Source organism: Hordeum vulgare, chromosome 2H (assembly GCF_904849725.1).
Source record: "Hordeum vulgare subsp. vulgare chromosome 2H, MorexV3_pseudomolecules_assembly, whole genome shotgun sequence".
Lineage (NCBI taxonomy): Eukaryota > Viridiplantae > Streptophyta > Magnoliopsida > Poales > Poaceae > Hordeum > Hordeum vulgare.
In genome coordinates, this window is record NC_058519.1 from 162,014,197 (window position 1) to 162,030,138 (window position 15,942).

A 15,942-nucleotide genomic window follows, 5' to 3' on the forward strand; every position below is an offset into this window, starting at 1 on the left:
GTCAAGTATCTATTCCTATGACCATGAGATCATATAACTCACTGTCACCGGAGGAATACCTTGTGTGTATCAAACGTCACAACGTAACTGGGTGACTATAAAGATGCTCTACAAGTATCTACGAAGGTGTCCGTTGAGTTAGTATGGATCAAGACTGGGATTTGTCACTCCGTGTGACGGAGAGGTATCTCAGGGCCCACTCGGTAATACAACATCACACACAAGCCTTGCAAGAAATGTGACTTAGTGTATGTCACGGGATCTTGTATTACGGAACGAGTAAAGAGACTTGCCGGTAAACGAGATTGAAATAGGTATGCGGATACCGACGATCGAATCTCGGGCAAGTAACATACCGAAGGACAAAGGAAATGACATACAGGATTATATGAATCCTTGACACTAAGGTTCAACCAATAATATCTTCGGAGAATACGTAGGATCCAATATGGGCTTCCAGGTCCCGCTATTGAATATTGACCGAGGAGTCTCTCGGGTCATGTCTACATAGTTCTCGAACCCGCAGGGTCTGCACACTTAAGGTTCGGCGATGTTTTATGCGTATTTGAGTTATATGGTTGGTGACTGAATGTTGTTCAGAGTCCCGAATGAGATCACGTACGTCACAAGGGTTTCCGCAATGGTCCAGAAACGAAGATTGATATATAGGATAACCTCATTTGATTAGGGAAAGTTTTCGGACATTACCGGGAATGTACCGGGAGTGACGAATGGGTTCTGGATGTTCACCGGGGGGCCAGCCCACCCGGGGAAAGCCCATAGGCCTTAGGGGTGACGCACCAGCCCTTAGTGGGCTGGTGGGACAGCCCAAGAAGCCCTATGCGCAGGAGATAAAGAAATCAAAGGAAAAAAGGGGGAAGTGGGAAGGAAGGGAAGGACTCCACCTTCCAATCCTAGTTGGACTAGGATTGGAGGTGGGACTCCTCCACCCTTGGTTCGGCCGACCCCTTGGGGCTCTCTTGAGGCTCAAGGCAGGTCCCTTCCCCTCCCTCCTATATATACTGGGGTATTAGGTCTGATTTGAGACAACTTTGCCACGGCAGCCCGACCACATACCTCCATGGTTTTTCCTCTAGATCGTATTTCTGCAGAGCTCTGGCGGAGCCCTGCTGGGATAGATCACCACCAACCTCCGGAGTGTCGTCATGCTTCCGGAGAACTCATCTACCTCTCCGTCTCTCTTCCTGGATCAAGAAGGCCCAGATCATCGTCGCGTTGTACGTGTGCTGAACGCGGAGGTGTCGTCCGTTCGGCACTAGATCGGGAAGGATCATGACGAGATCGCGGGACGGATCGTGATGAAGTTCGCGGGACGGATCGGGATGAGATCGTGGGATGGAGTGTACGACTACGGTGATTTGAATCACGCAAGCTATTCCACTACATCGTTCGCGTTTCTTAACGCTTACCGTTGTGCGATCTACAAGGGTACATAGATCGTAAATCTCCTCTCGTAGATGAACATCACCATGATAGGTATTGCGTGTGCGTAGGAAAAATTTTGTTTCCCATGCGACGTTCCCCAACACCACTATGTAATAAAACATCCCAATAAGCCTTGCAAGCAACGTAACTAAGGAGTTAGCCATGGGATCTTGTATTACGGAACGAGTAAAGAGACTTGCCGGTAACAAGATTGAACTAGGTATGGAGATACCGACGATCAAATCTTGGGCAAGTAACATATCGAAGGACAAAGGGAACATCATACGGGATTAACCGAATCCTTGACATAGAGGTTCAACCGATAAAGATCTTCGTAGAATATGTAGGATCCAATATGGGCATCCAGGTCCCGCTATTGGATATTGACCGGAGAGTGTCTCAGGTCATGCCTACATAGTTCTCGAACCCGCAGGGTCTGCACACTTAAGGTTCGGTGATGTTTCAGTATAGTTGAGTTATAGGTGTTGGTGACTGAAGGTTTTTCGGAGTCCCGGGTGAGATCCAGGACGTCACGATGAGCTCCAGAATGGTCTGCAAGTAAAGATTGATATATAGGAAGTCTTGTTTTGGTCATCGGAAAAGTTTCGGGCTCATCGGTTGTGTACAGGGAGTGCCGGGAGGGTGCCGGGGGACCACCGGGAGGGGTGTGACGACCCAAGAGTCTTGTGGGCTATGATAAGACGTTGACCAGCCCCTGGTGGTCTGGCCAAAGCCTCTCTCAAAGTCCCGTGCGGCTAGGAGAAGAGATAAAAGGCAAAGAACTTTTAAATGGAAGAGAAAGGAGGAGTCCTCCCAAAGTTGTCCACCTTCCCACAAGGAAGGTGGACTCCTCCTTGGTTCGGCCGACCCCTCTCCTTGGAGGAGAGGCAAAGGAAGCCTCCTATCCTCTCCTCCTATATATACTAGAGGTTTTGAGGGTTTTGAGATAATAATAATCAGCCATGTGCTGCCCTCTCTCTAGATCTGTTTCTCCTCTAGTTTTCAGAGGTGCTTAGGTGAAGCCCTGCTGGAATAGTTCCACCACCACCACCACCACCACATCGTGCTAGAGAACTCATCTACCTCTCCGCCCCTCTTGCTGGATCAAGAAGGAGGAGATCGTCATCGAGCTGTACGTGTGCTTAACGCGGAGGTGTCATCCGTTCGGCACTAGATCGGGATGGATCATGATGGGATCGCGGGACGGATCGTGATGAGATCGCGGGACGGGCTGCGATTTGGATCACGAAGATGTTCCACTACATCACCCGTGTTATATACGCTTCCGCTTAGCGATCTACAAGGGTATGTAGATTCAATCTCTCCTCTCGTAGATGATCGTCACCATGGATAGGTATTGCGTGTGCGTAGGGATTTTTTTTTGTTTCCATGCGGAGTTCCCCAACACCATGCTGTCCCCATCGTCCCCGCAGCCTCCATCTTCGGCAGGCAATAGCAGGAGTTGCAGCAGGCCATCTTCTGCATCGTGTCGCCTGAACCTCGATGTGTGCTCCCTGTATAAGCCCCACAGCAGCTTGTGCCCATTCTCGCTTTTGCTTCGCGCCTCATCATAGTCTGCCTCGCCGTCGTCGTAGCCCCGTCGCCGTCGCGTAACTCGGTAGCCACAACAGTTGGAGTAGCACAGTGCATCGGCAGCTGCAGCAGCTTAGCAGCAGCGGTAGCGGCTTAGATCAGCAGCAGCAGTAGCAGTGGCAGCAGTAGCCGCAGTGCCCCTCCAGATCGGGCTCGTCAACGTTGTGTCGTCACCGTGGTGCCGTCGCCGGTGGCGTCCCCCGCAGTAGATAGTACTAGAGGGGTCGAACCCCCATGGGTTCAGACCCCCTTCCTAGCGTAGTGGCAACCGAGCCACCGCGCCCCGCAGCGCCCCGGGTTCGATTCACCCCCACCCCCACCCCACCCCCTGCGGCAATTAAACCACCATTTTTTGCGCACTATTGTGGAGGCAGTGACAGTGGGCCTAGGGGCCTACATTTCATCCTCTGGGGGGGCCTCGCTCACTGCCAATGGGACCCCCTTGCTTATTTGTGTGTGTGTGTGTGTGTTGCTCTGTGAATTGTAGAAAATTGCCATATTTGGAATTATCCAAATATGGACATGTTGTTTTGGGCAGTTTCCAATTTGGGACTCATGTGACATATAAGTGCATTGGATTTGTGAGTGATTTTATTTTCAGTTTTGTGTCTCATTTTTCCATAGGAATATATAGGTGTGATATATAATTTTGGGGTAGAAAACCCAAAGGAATCCAATTGTTGCATTGGTTTTGTCTTTTGAGCAAGTTGACAAAAGTTATATTTTGTGATGAGGCGTCATTTTGTGAATTTTGTAGTATTTTATCTAGGGGTCCTTATCTAGGCATGCTTTGGTGTAAGTGTCAACATGAAAGTGCTAGTGTTTTGTGGGTACTAGGCCCTGGTAATTTTGGTTGCCATGATAATATTGTAGATGAGTGGATTTCTTGTTGTTTAGTAGCTAAGAAATAATTGCACATTCACATGCTAGAATTTCTCTAAGTGTTGGAGTCTATTATTTTCTTCCCTTGTTGTGATGATGGTTCACATGGTTATGTTGCTTATTAGAGTTTGCTCAAATGTCATGATTTCGGAGTGTTTGGTATCCTCTACAATTTGGTGCCACAAGTTTGTCAATAGGGTCTTGCATCATAGTTTTATTCACTGTCAAAGTAGCCATGCTCATGAGAATTGCAGCTAGTCTGAATCTGTGATTTTGACAAAGTCTGAAATTCTGTAGTTAAATTCTTGCCATGTTAGATTGATGCTATCAAGTAATCTGTGGGGATTTGTCCCAAGCTCAGTGCTAGTGTTTTGAAGTATATGTTGTCCTCTATCACCCTGTTAAATTTCATACCATGAGGTTTGCTGTAGCATAGTATTTTGTTGTTGTCAATATGCTATTAGGTTATAACTTCCAGTGAAAATCTGTGATTTCCACTAAGTCCTGAATTGTTATAATTTTTGCCATGTTTAGAGCTTGGTAGCCACTGATTCTTGCACCTAGTCATTTAGCTATTGGTTAGGTGATGTTGTACTGTTTGATAGCTTCAATTTCATGCCTTGGTTGAACTAGTTGGATGGATGTAGCTACTAGATTTCTTTTGAACAAAGTTGTATGTTGTTGTTAGTGGGTAGATTCTTTGTTATTTTGTTTTGAGCCTTGTGTGAGTTTTGCTTGATGGAATTGCATGATCTTTAGGTCTAAACCACCTATAATTTTTTGCAACATCCAGTGGCATCCTTGGAGTGCCAAGTGTGTTCCCATAGCGTCTGGTATATTGTTGGTTTGCCTCTGATGCCTTCTGTATCTTGTTTTGTGGTTTCCGAGAGTTCCGTAACTCGGTCCGCGATGTTCTTTATATGTTTTTGCACCGTTTTCTCATGATGCATCTACTTCCTCCATGTTCATGCATGTTCAGAGAAGTTAACTTGAGGTTCTGTCCAGAATGTTAATAACTTAAATAATGCATGAAAGATGACTAGTATAGCAATGCCATGCTTTCTTTCGTGCCACACATGCATCATATTGTTTGTAGCATTGTTACTTACTGATGTTTATTGGATGCTTATTTCTTCGGGGTAGCAACGGGTGCTGAGAATGAGTACGAGGATTCCATTGAGTACGTTCAAGAAGAGCAAGATCAGTTCCAGTCTGAAGATCCAACGGGCAAGATGATTATGACCTGATAATGTTTCTAACTTTGTTATGCCTAGATGAATCATTTCCATGTTACTTATCGCTGCCTACCACCTGAATATTAAGCCTCCAAACATTACCATGAAAACCTCTAACCCTTCACTCCCTAGCAAATATTGTTTGGCTAAGTTAGTGTTTGCTCAACCATCTTATAGTATTGCTAGTTGCAGGCGCAAGCTAGTCCATGTGATAACATTGGCAATTGTATTATCATCTTATTTATTTAATGCTATTTAATTAATGCACCTATATACTTGGTAAAAGGCGGAAGGCCTCGCCTTATGCCCGGTGATTTGTTCCGCTTTTGCAACCCTAGTTTCGGCTACCGGTGTTTTATTCCATAATTGAGCACTCCTAATATGCTCATGGTTGTTATGTGGACCCCCTTGGTAAATCGTTTAGTCTTAAGGCTTGTCTGGCAAGACCCAACTTTGGTATTACATTTGCTTAACTTAATAATAAAAGCATTGGGAATAGCTACCCCGAGGAAACTTAATCAACAACCCGGACCAGTGCTCCTCATGAGTGTTGGTCCAAACTAGAGCCACTTGCGGGGGCCACCCGGGGCAACTCGGGGGATTTCTATCCGGCCAGTGTACGTATTGATCATCCTCGTTTCCTAAGAGTGATATACGCGGCTCTTATCGGGTTCGTCGACACGTCGGGTGGTCTTGTTGGACTTGTTCTTACCTTAACGATATATGTTGTGCATCGGGATTCCGGTGATGCTTTGGGCTAAGTCAGTGTTTAGTTTTCCACTAAGGAATCCGAGGAGATCACGAGTTTTGTGGTCGAGGCTTTCTATGCAGCTTGTGATAATTTGTGATAGATTAGTTGGAGCACCCCTGCAGGGTTAAATCTTTCAGAAATTCATGCCCGCGGTTATGTGGCAACCATGGAAACTTTGTGTAACATACGGTTCTAAATAACTTGAAATAACTTAAATTAAAACCTGCCAACTCTGTGCGTAACCGTGACTGTATCCTTTAGAGCTCCTTCTGTGATTGAGAATACGGTGGGGTTATGGCTGACGTAAGTAGGTGTTCATGATCACTTAGTGATTATTCATAGTCCACGATCGTCAAACGTAGATCACTCAAATTACTTCTTGTTCTCGTAATTTAGCCACCATAAATGCTTAGTGTTGCAGCAAACTCAAACACATACCCCATCTTCACCTAATAACTTGGTTAGACTCGCTATCATGGTCTTGAGATTGTTGAGTCCTTGTGGCTCACGGATTACTACAATCACCCCACGGGTACATGTGCAGCAGATGCGGATGCTTTTGATGCTACACAACTGAAGTGGGAGTTCGACGAGGGCAGTGGTCATATGTACGTGACGTACCCCGATGACTAGAGGACCTTGGTCGTATCCTCGGCCCAGCGAGGCGGGAACATTGCTATTTTGTTGTTTATCTTGTCCGTAGTCACACCCTGTCTTATGAATGCTTAAATAAATCTTTAGTGGATTTGTAACTTATTATGTGATGAGTGTAAGCTAACTCATATACTCATCCCTTCTGGTATGTAATGCAATGTTTACCGCTTTTGCGAAACGCTTAGATGTGCCCCTTTCCCCTTTAGAGGTCTCGCCTCCAAATAAGGAAAATGTCGCATCTTGGACGTTACGCATAATCCTACTTGTAATATAAGACTTTGAGATGAGAAATCTGCTGTGAAGCAAATTTGAGTGCTAACTTAGTACTTGTAATTTCATTATACTTTGTACTCTTATCAAGTTGGATGATGGGTTATTATTGGGAGAGGAGTAATTGGAACTGGAATTGAGTTTTCCTTTTTTTTTCAAATGCACTAGCATTGCAAACCTTCTTGCTATTTCAGAAATTGAATTTTCCTCATCTAGAAAAACCAGAGTTATCATTTTCCTGTGTTTAGTCCCTCTCCATTCCCAATTTGGGAGACATGTTCTCTGGTTGCTCTAAATTTTACACAAACGTTTTGGGTTACAATTTGAGTACTAGATTCATGCTCAGTTTTCAAAGTTTTAACTACAAGAAAAATCAACCCCAAAATATGCTCTAGATCCTCTCATGATCAAAATATATTTTGATCAAGAGAGAATCACACTTCAGTTGATTTTGAGATCCAGTGCAAGTGCTGTTGTGATTGAATTACATATGTAAATTAAATTTAACAACAAAAACAAGCTCAAAACGGTACCACACTTCAGTTTCATATCACATAAACCACATACATATATTAATCCAATAGCTGTTTGTCTGGTCGAAATAACACCTTAAATTTGGATATCATCAGAAAAACCAACAACTTTTATCACAGCAATAACTGCTGGTTTGCCACAATCTTACACATATTAGATCTCTTCCTTACCGGGACAGCTGTCCAGGCAACTTTCACCTCCACTTCGGCAGAGCCCATCTGTCGATTGACCATTTCTTGGGAATGACCTAGAGTGAGGGCAAGGTGTTCAAGTACGTTGCCACCCACAATAAAGAGTGCCAGCTTCTGCTCCCTTGGGACAGCGACCACACGACGACTAAACGGAACAGAACCACCATCACCTATTGCTGTCGGGCCACCCACTGCTTCATATAGAATGATATGATCCTTGAAGTTTCCAGGAGTCAGAGCAGCTACACTATATTGCACGGCCCCTTCAAAACATTTATTTCAATTGTAGCTTCCACAGGCCTGTAGACCTGTGCACATAACAACTCCACCGAACTTAGCCAACTACCTAGCTCAAGAGTCATGGTCCCCTTGTCTCCCTGAAGACGGACCGAATCGAATTCTACCATGCCTTTGCTAAAGTCTTTGTCCGCACAACCATCACACTTGATCTTTAAATCGATCTCAAAATAAACACTGCTTCCCGGGATAAGCCCTCGACACGGATCTGTCAAAGATAACATATCATCCTGCAAAAAAAAAAAGTTGGAAATTTTGCGTTGGACACCACCAGGAGTCAAACACGGTACGGAATAAAGATGCATACCGGTGAGCTGATGTGTTGGGGATCGTCCCTTTCACGCCGAAACAGATAGACACATCTGTAGTCCACCGAGACCCTTGCAACAACGGTACCAAATATGTCAACCGGAAAGCCAACATCTGATTCACTTACCTTCAAGGAAACAACATTGACACATGATCCCACGACCGACTCACACGTTGGCGTTTTATTGTTAAGCGGTGGCCCACGGGAAAAACTAGCTGCAAATAAAGGCAACGATCACAAATCAAAGCCAACATACAGTGTTTGCATCCAATAAAGACCTTATCATAAATGTAAGAGCATCTCCAGCCGTTCGGACCCCCACGGGGCGTGAAATAGCGCCGCATGGGGCGCGCCGGCGAAAAAAACAGCCTGGGGGCACCTTATATAGCCGCGGGCGGGTGGGCACGCGGAGCGGCGCCGTGTGAACGTGTGGCAGGAACCGACGGGACGCGCGTCGCCACGCCTTCACTGCGCCACCCGTGAATCAATGAAAAGGCTGACCGGCGGCGCGCCTTAGAATTGATTCCCACGGGAAACGAGGCGATGAGGACGATGACCGCGCACGCCAGTCGCTGATTTCGGCCAGAGCCGGGGAAAAACGGGCTTCTGGGGGCGCGACTAGGCCTTTTTTTCCACCAGCGAAAAAATGTCCCGGGGAGGGCCTGTTGAGGGCGCGGCTGGAGATGATCTAATGGAACAGGACAATCATGAAAATACTCACTCTCCTTATCTAAGTCAAAGAAGGCTAGGTTGAAGTCGTTGAATCGATGACGTACTAAACCATTGACCTTGGGCTCGTATCCGGTGAACTCCTGGCAACGAACTATGTGGAGAGCCCGTAACGCCTTATCTACCAATTTTAGCTCTAGGTTCCACCAATTTGCGACGATTTCCACAGCCGCCAAAGCCTGCTCACCAACGCCAAAGAGTACACGATGGTAGGATTTTGCTGTTAATCCATCCAAGCCACCAAGGAATAATAAGACTAGATAACGGTACATTTTTGTCGTTGGTGTCAAAATGAAAGACATCTCAAGTGGTATTGCATCTGAAGAGTGAAAGACATCATAAAGGGGCATACCGTGTAGCTAACACAAGATCCACTTGAATGCTCTTGATGTAATTCCGGAGTGAAGACGCCCCTGATGTTTAGTATATCACAGATCTCAGGTGGCGACTTGCCCTTAATCTTATTGGCGAGAGTCTGACAGGTCAGTGCAAGCAGTCCTTCGATTTTAAGTTCGTCGGAAGCCTGTTAATAGTAATACAGTTCTTAAAGACATGAAGAAAAATAATATGGTGCATGCACACAGTTGCTTGTCATTGGAGAAGATAGAGGAAACAATAACGGCATAATATGGTGCATGGACACAGTTGCTGATTGTCATTGGAGAAGATAGAGGAAACAATAGTCAGCAGAAAATTGCTTCTCCGATAACACATTCACAGACGCTTTGTGCGTCATTTACGAACTAGGGATATTAGGCTAGGCTAGACAATCATAAACTCACTCATACGTATGAAACGCAACACTCATAATAATCTAATAACATGTAATGTTAGTTCTTTTGATTTACTGATGAAGTAGATATAGATTTATGTGTAAGAACGTTTGTACCCAAACAATAGCTCCACTGGTATTTTTAACGAAAACAATATTGAAGGCCCCTACCAAAGTTCAAAAAGGCGCTATTAATCGTTGTTTTTAAGGCGCCTTTATGCACCCCGCTCAGGTGTCAGGGCGCTCCCAGGTCACTAGGCGTCGGCCTTGCCTTATGCACATGCGTAAGGCGTCCGCTTTTTAGGCTACGAGGCGTCTAAGGCAGGGCTGGGACTTCAGCCAGGAAACAGATTCTGGGCGCAAAGAAAAGGGCAGGAACCAGAGTTCTTGGCCAACAGTTACGAGCAGGGGGGGGGGACACAAATTGAACTAGTTCCAGTTTCCCCCAATCCCCACCTTTGGCTGCTGGACCTGAGCTTCTTCCCCCTCCTCCTCTCCGACAGATCCTCCTCCCGCTCCTCTCCTACAGCTTCACCCCTCCTCTACGGCAGATCCTCCTCCCGCTCCTCTCCTACAGCTTCAGCCCTCCTCTCCAGCAGATCCTCCTCCCGCTCCTCTCCTACAGCTTCATCCCTCCTCTCCGGCAGATCCTCCTCCCACTCCTCTCCTACAGCTTCACCCCTCCTCTCCGGAAGATCCTCTTCCTCTCTAGGACAGCAGCAACCAGCTTCTCTCCCTCCTCTCCGGCAGATTCTGCTGCTTAGAACTCTCTAAGGGCATGACCAACGCTCCAGGTTGGACCGCTGCCCCGTTGATCCACGTTGGACGAGCTGCCGACGTGGAGGAGAAAGGGAAAAAGACTGATGCTTGCAGACCGAGACGGGATCTTGCAGAAGAGGCTGCTTCCTCACCGTAATAAAGTGTTAGAAAGGTAAAAAAAGAAAGGAAAGGACGAACAAGAACTGAAGGACGGCGGTAGAACTGGAAAAGGCACAAGCTGGAAAGGACGTACGTGGGGCAGCCGAGGTGATGCTGCTTCGGTTGGATAGAAATTATCCATACGATGGCCCCGTAGTTTTTTTTCATGCGTGGAGGCTGAAACCACGCCATTCTAGCGCCTCCATAGTTCATGCCCTAAGGCCTTATGCCTTAGCGCTTAGGCGCCCCCCATTGCCTTGCCTCACTTTACCGCCTTAAAAACATTGCTATTAATCATGTGCACTCAGAAACACGTGATGCACGCCTAGGCAGAGTGCCTTTCTGGGCGAAGCACGATTCGGCTGGGGAACGGCAAGAAAAGGGGACAAACGGAAATCAGATAATGAGGTGCAATCAGGGCAGGACAGAGAAACATACAAAAACCTAGGCTCGTTTTACCTCTCTGCCGCCCTTCTCCTCGTCTTTTTCTCTTGGCTTGCTGCTGTTGGTAACAGTCATGGTCTTGTGCCGGTGCTGTGCTTTGAGGCTGCTGGTCATGCCCTATCGCTCCTGGTCACCCTAATGTGTTGTGTGCACGATGCATTTATGTAGCTGCAGTTCAATGAATTTGGGGGAGAGAATAACAAGAGTATTGATATTCTTATGTTTTTCTGGCTGAGAACTACCTCCCCAGCCATGTTCTGCCCGGCAATGTGCGCACAACAATATAGGCCTAGCGCCTCTTTGCGCAATTTTGTTAAAAAATTAACAAATACGGAGTACTGTTTTTTGAGTGAACAAATAAACTACTGTAGCCAAAGCTCTATCAATTTGTGGGGGCAGAGATCGAGATCGAATTTCTCTGATATATATAGTACCGTCTCCGTCCTAAAATAAGTGACTCAACTTTATACTAACTTTAGTATAAAGTTAGTATAGAATTGAGTCGCTTAAATATACTTCCTCCGTAGCAAAAATAAGTGTTGCTGAGATCGGAGGGAGTAGATAATTCGATTTTGTCTGACAGAAAGAATTAACAACAAAATTAGTGAAGCTCACCACGATGAGATCGTATAGTGTCTCGAGGTCTAGGCCGCGGACGAACTCGGCGTCCCAAGCGCTGAGGTCGCAGACGTTGGAGTAGGCGTGCTTCTTGCAGTAGTGCAAGACCTTGGAGAGGATTTTGCCGCCTACGTCCACGCGGATGGGCTCGCCATCGTAGCAGACGGTGTCGCCATCGATGACCCAGGATTGGCTCGCTTCCAGGTCCGACACCACGAAATTCATGCCGTCCTCGCTCTGGACTAGGAACGTCTTCGTCGCCCCCTCCTCCGCCGCCATCTTTTTTCTAACCCCCTGCGCCGCCGCCGTCGTCTTCTTTCTTCCCCCTGGCGGCGGTTCTCACTTGATTGGATAACCTAACCGAGCGAGCGAACGGTCGATTCGCTGTGGACCAATAAATATATCGGGCTGGGCTGTGGAGAAGGCCTCCGACTCCGAGACCGACCCACCCACAAGGAGGATTTCCATAGCAAATATTTTCTTTGCCTCAAACAAAAAAAAAACGTAGCAAATATTTTCTTTACAGGTCCTTATTATAGGCATTAACAACTACCCCTAAAAAATGGCATTAACAACTAAACAACGCTGCTAGAGCCTAATCATTTTTTGGAAATTTCAAAACTTAAAAGTATTTTTTGTAAAAGTTAGTATTTTTCAAATGCAAGCCTTTTTCATATTTTCAAGTAAAATAATAAAATATAAAATATAGTTGAAAATCCCTAGCTTTTATGAATATATGAACCTTTCTTGAAAATTCTGAACAAAAATTGAAAAATAATAACTTTTTGGGGAAATACAAACCAAATTTAAAACGCCAGAATTTTCTGAATTTTGAATATTTTCAACAATTTCTGAACAAATTAAAACAATAAAAACATTTTTTTAATTCCAAAAAAGATTTAAAATTTCAGAATTTCTCTAAAAAGGAAAATAAATATAGTTAAAAATATTAATGCTTTTTTTAATAAGAAATTAAAATAAAAAACTGATAAAAACTAATAAAATAAAACAAGCACAAACGAAACAGTTCAGGAACCAAAACCAAAACGAGCGTACAAGTTTAAGGGTAGTACTGGGCGTCGGCGCGCCGACCCCAACGCTCGCGCCGGTCATAGCTTAGCCGTTAGATCCGTGGGCCGCACCGTTAGATCTTCCTGTTGGGGAATGTAGTAAATTCAAATTTTTCCTACGCCATACAAGGATCTGTGTATGGAGAGACCAGCAACGAGAGAGGTTGTAGAGCATCTTCATACCTTTGAAGATCGCTAAGCGGAAGCGTTACTATGAACACGGTCGATGGAGTCGTACTCGCAGCGATTCAGATCGCGGTCGGTTCCGATCTATGTGCCGAATCACGGCACCTCCGTGTTCAACACACGTACAGCCCGGTGACGTCTCCCACGCCTTGATCCAGCAAGGAGGAGGGAGAGGTTGAGGGAGAGCTCCGGCATCACGACGGCGTGGTGACGGTGGAGCTACGAGGTCTCCCGGCAGGGCTTCGTCAAGCACCGTGGGAGAGGAGAAAGAGGAGAAGCAGGGCTGCCCCCGAGAGAGATTTCGTGTGTCTCAAATCAGCCAAAACCTCCACTATATATAGGGGAGAGGGAGGGAGGCGCCCTCTTTAGGGTTCCCACCACCAAAGGGTGCGGCAGCCCCATCTAGGGCTGGTGGTGGCGGCCAGGGCAAGAGAGAGGGGGGTGGCGCACCCCAGATGGGCCTTAGGCCCATCTACACTAGGGTCCCCCCCCTTCCCTCTCTTGTGGCGCCTTGGGCCTAGGTGGGAGGCGTACCAGCCCACTCTGGGCTGGTTCCCTTCCACCTTTTGGCCCATGCTAGCCTTTGGGGCTGGTGGCCCCAATCGGTGGACCCCCGAAACCCTTTCGGTGGTCCCGGTACATTACCGGTGTCGCCCGAAACAATTCCGGCGACCAAATCCTCACTTCCTATATATAATTCTTTACCTCCCGACCTTTCCGGAGCTCCTCGTGACGTTCGGGATCTCATCCGGGACTCTGAACAACCTTCGGTAACCTCGTATAACAATTCCCTATAACCCTAGCGTCATCGAACCTTAAGTGTGTAGACCCTACGGGTTCGGGAGGCATGCAGACATGACCGAGACACCTCTTCGGCCAATAACCATCAGCGGGGTCTGGATACCCATGGTGGCTCCCGCATGTGCCACGATGATCTCATCGGATGAACCACGATGTCAAGGATTCAATCAACCCCGTATACAATTCCCTTTGTCTACCGGTATAGAACTTGCCCGAGATTCGATCGTCGGTATCCCCATACCTTGTTCAATCTCGTTGCCGGCAAGTCTCTTTACTCGTTTCGTAGCACATCATCCCGTGACTAACTCCTTAGTCACATTGGGCTCATTATCATGATGTTCTACCGAGTGGGCCCAGAGATGCCTCTCCGTCACACAGAGTGACAAATCCCGGTCTCGATTCGTACCAACCCAACAAATACTTTCGGAGATACCCGTAGTGCACCTTTATAGTCACCCAGTTACGTTGTGACGTTTGATACACCCAAAGCACTCCTACGGTATCCGGGAGTTGCACAATCTCACGGTCGAAGCAAAAGATACTTGACATTAGAAAAGCTTTAGCATACGAACAACACGATCTAGTGCTATGCTTAGGATTGGGTCTTGTCCATCACATCATTCTCCTATTGATGTGATCCCGTTATCAATGACATCCAATGTCCATGATCAGGAAACCATGATCATCTATTGATCAACGAGCTAGCCAACTAGAGGCTTGCTAGGGACATATTGTGATCTATTTATCCACACATGTATTATTGTTTCCTGTTAATACAATTACAGCATGAACAATAGACGATTATCATGAACAAGGAAATATGATAATAACCATTTTATTATTGCCTCTAGGGCATATTTCCAATAGTCTCCCACTTGCACTAGAGTCAATAATCTAGTTCACATCACTATGTGATTGCAATGAATTCAACACCCATACAGTTTTGGGGTTCAATCATGTCTTGCTTGTGAGAGAGGTTTATAGTCAACGGGTTTGAACCTTTCAGATCCGTGTGTGCTTTACAAATCTCTACGTCATCCTATAGATGCTACTAAGCCCCATCTGGAACCATTCCAAATGATTGCTCCACTATACGAATCCGGTTTACTGCTCATAGTCCTCCGGATTAGTGACAAAGCTTGCATCGACGTAACTCCTTTACGACGAACTCTTTAATCACCTCCATAATTGAGAAAAATTCTTTAGTCCATTAGTTACTAAGGATAACTTCGACCGCTGTCCAGTGATCCATTCCTGGATCACTCTTGTACCCCACGACTGACTCATGTCAAGGCACGCTTTAGGTGTTGTACACATCATAGCATACTTGTAGAGCCTACGGCTGATGCATAGGGGACGACATTCGTCCTTTCTCTTTCTTCTGCCGTGGTCGGGCTTTGAGCCGTACACAAATTTACACCTTGCAACATAACCAAGAACTCCTTCTTTGCTGATCTATTTTGAACTCCTTCAAAAACTTGTCAAGGCATGCATTTTGTTGAAAGTTCCATTAAGCACTTTGATCTATCTTTATAGACCTTGATGCTCAACTCTCAAGTAGCTATATCTAGGTTTTCCTTTAAAAAACTCCTTTCAAACAACCCTTTATGCTTTGCAGAAATTCTACATTATTTCCGATCAACAGTATGTCAACCACATATATTTATCAGAAATTCTATAGTGCTCCCACTCACCTTTTGGAAATACAAGTTTCTTACAAACTTTGTATAGAACCAAAAACTTTGATCATCTCATCAAAGTGTATATTCCAACTCCGAGATGCTTGCTCCAGTCCATAGAAGGATTGCTGGAGCTTTGCTTACTTGTTAGCAGCTTTTAGGATCGACAAAATCTTCTAGTTGTATCACATACAACCTTTCCTCAATGAAACCGCCGAGGAAATAATATTTTGACATCCTATCTGCAATATTTCATAAATGATGCAGCAACTGCTAACATAATTTCAACAGACTTTCAGCATCGCTACGACTGAGAAAATCTCATCGTAGTCAACTCTTTGAACTTTGTCGAAAACATCTTTGCGACAAGTCGAGCTTTCTTAATGTTGACTTTTCACCATCATCGTGTGTCTTCCTTTTAAAGATCCATACACAGTTAATAGTCTTATGACCATCAAGTGGCTCCTCCAAAGTCTATACTTTGTTTTTCATACATGGATCCTCTGTTGGATTTCATGGCCTCCAGCCATTTGTTGGAATCCGGGCCCACCATCGCTTCTCC

General features: G+C 45.8%; 1 protein-coding gene across 2 annotated transcripts; it reads right to left on the minus strand.

Annotated features, from left to right (window-relative positions):
• Positions 1 to 7,381: 7,381 nt before the first annotated feature.
• LOC123425668 lies at positions 7,382 to 12,024 on the minus strand. Of its 2 annotated transcripts, XM_045109371.1 has the most exons (6): positions 11,642 to 11,719; positions 11,042 to 11,194; positions 9,245 to 9,415; positions 8,543 to 9,071; positions 8,161 to 8,378; positions 7,382 to 8,083 (listed from the first exon to the last, which is right to left on the minus strand). In XM_045109371.1, exons 2-4 carry the CDS (start codon positions 11,138 to 11,140, stop codon positions 8,544 to 8,546), a joined length of 798 nt encoding a protein of 265 aa, XP_044965306.1. In that variant the 5' UTR covers positions 11,141 to 11,194; positions 11,642 to 11,719; the 3' UTR covers positions 7,382 to 8,083; positions 8,161 to 8,378; position 8,543. The 2 variants fall into 2 exon arrangements, with proteins under 2 accessions (XP_044965306.1, XP_044965305.1); XM_045109370.1 differs by lacking the exon at positions 11,042 to 11,194 and having other exon boundaries at positions 11,642 to 12,024.
• Positions 12,025 to 15,942: the final 3,918 nt, after the last annotated feature.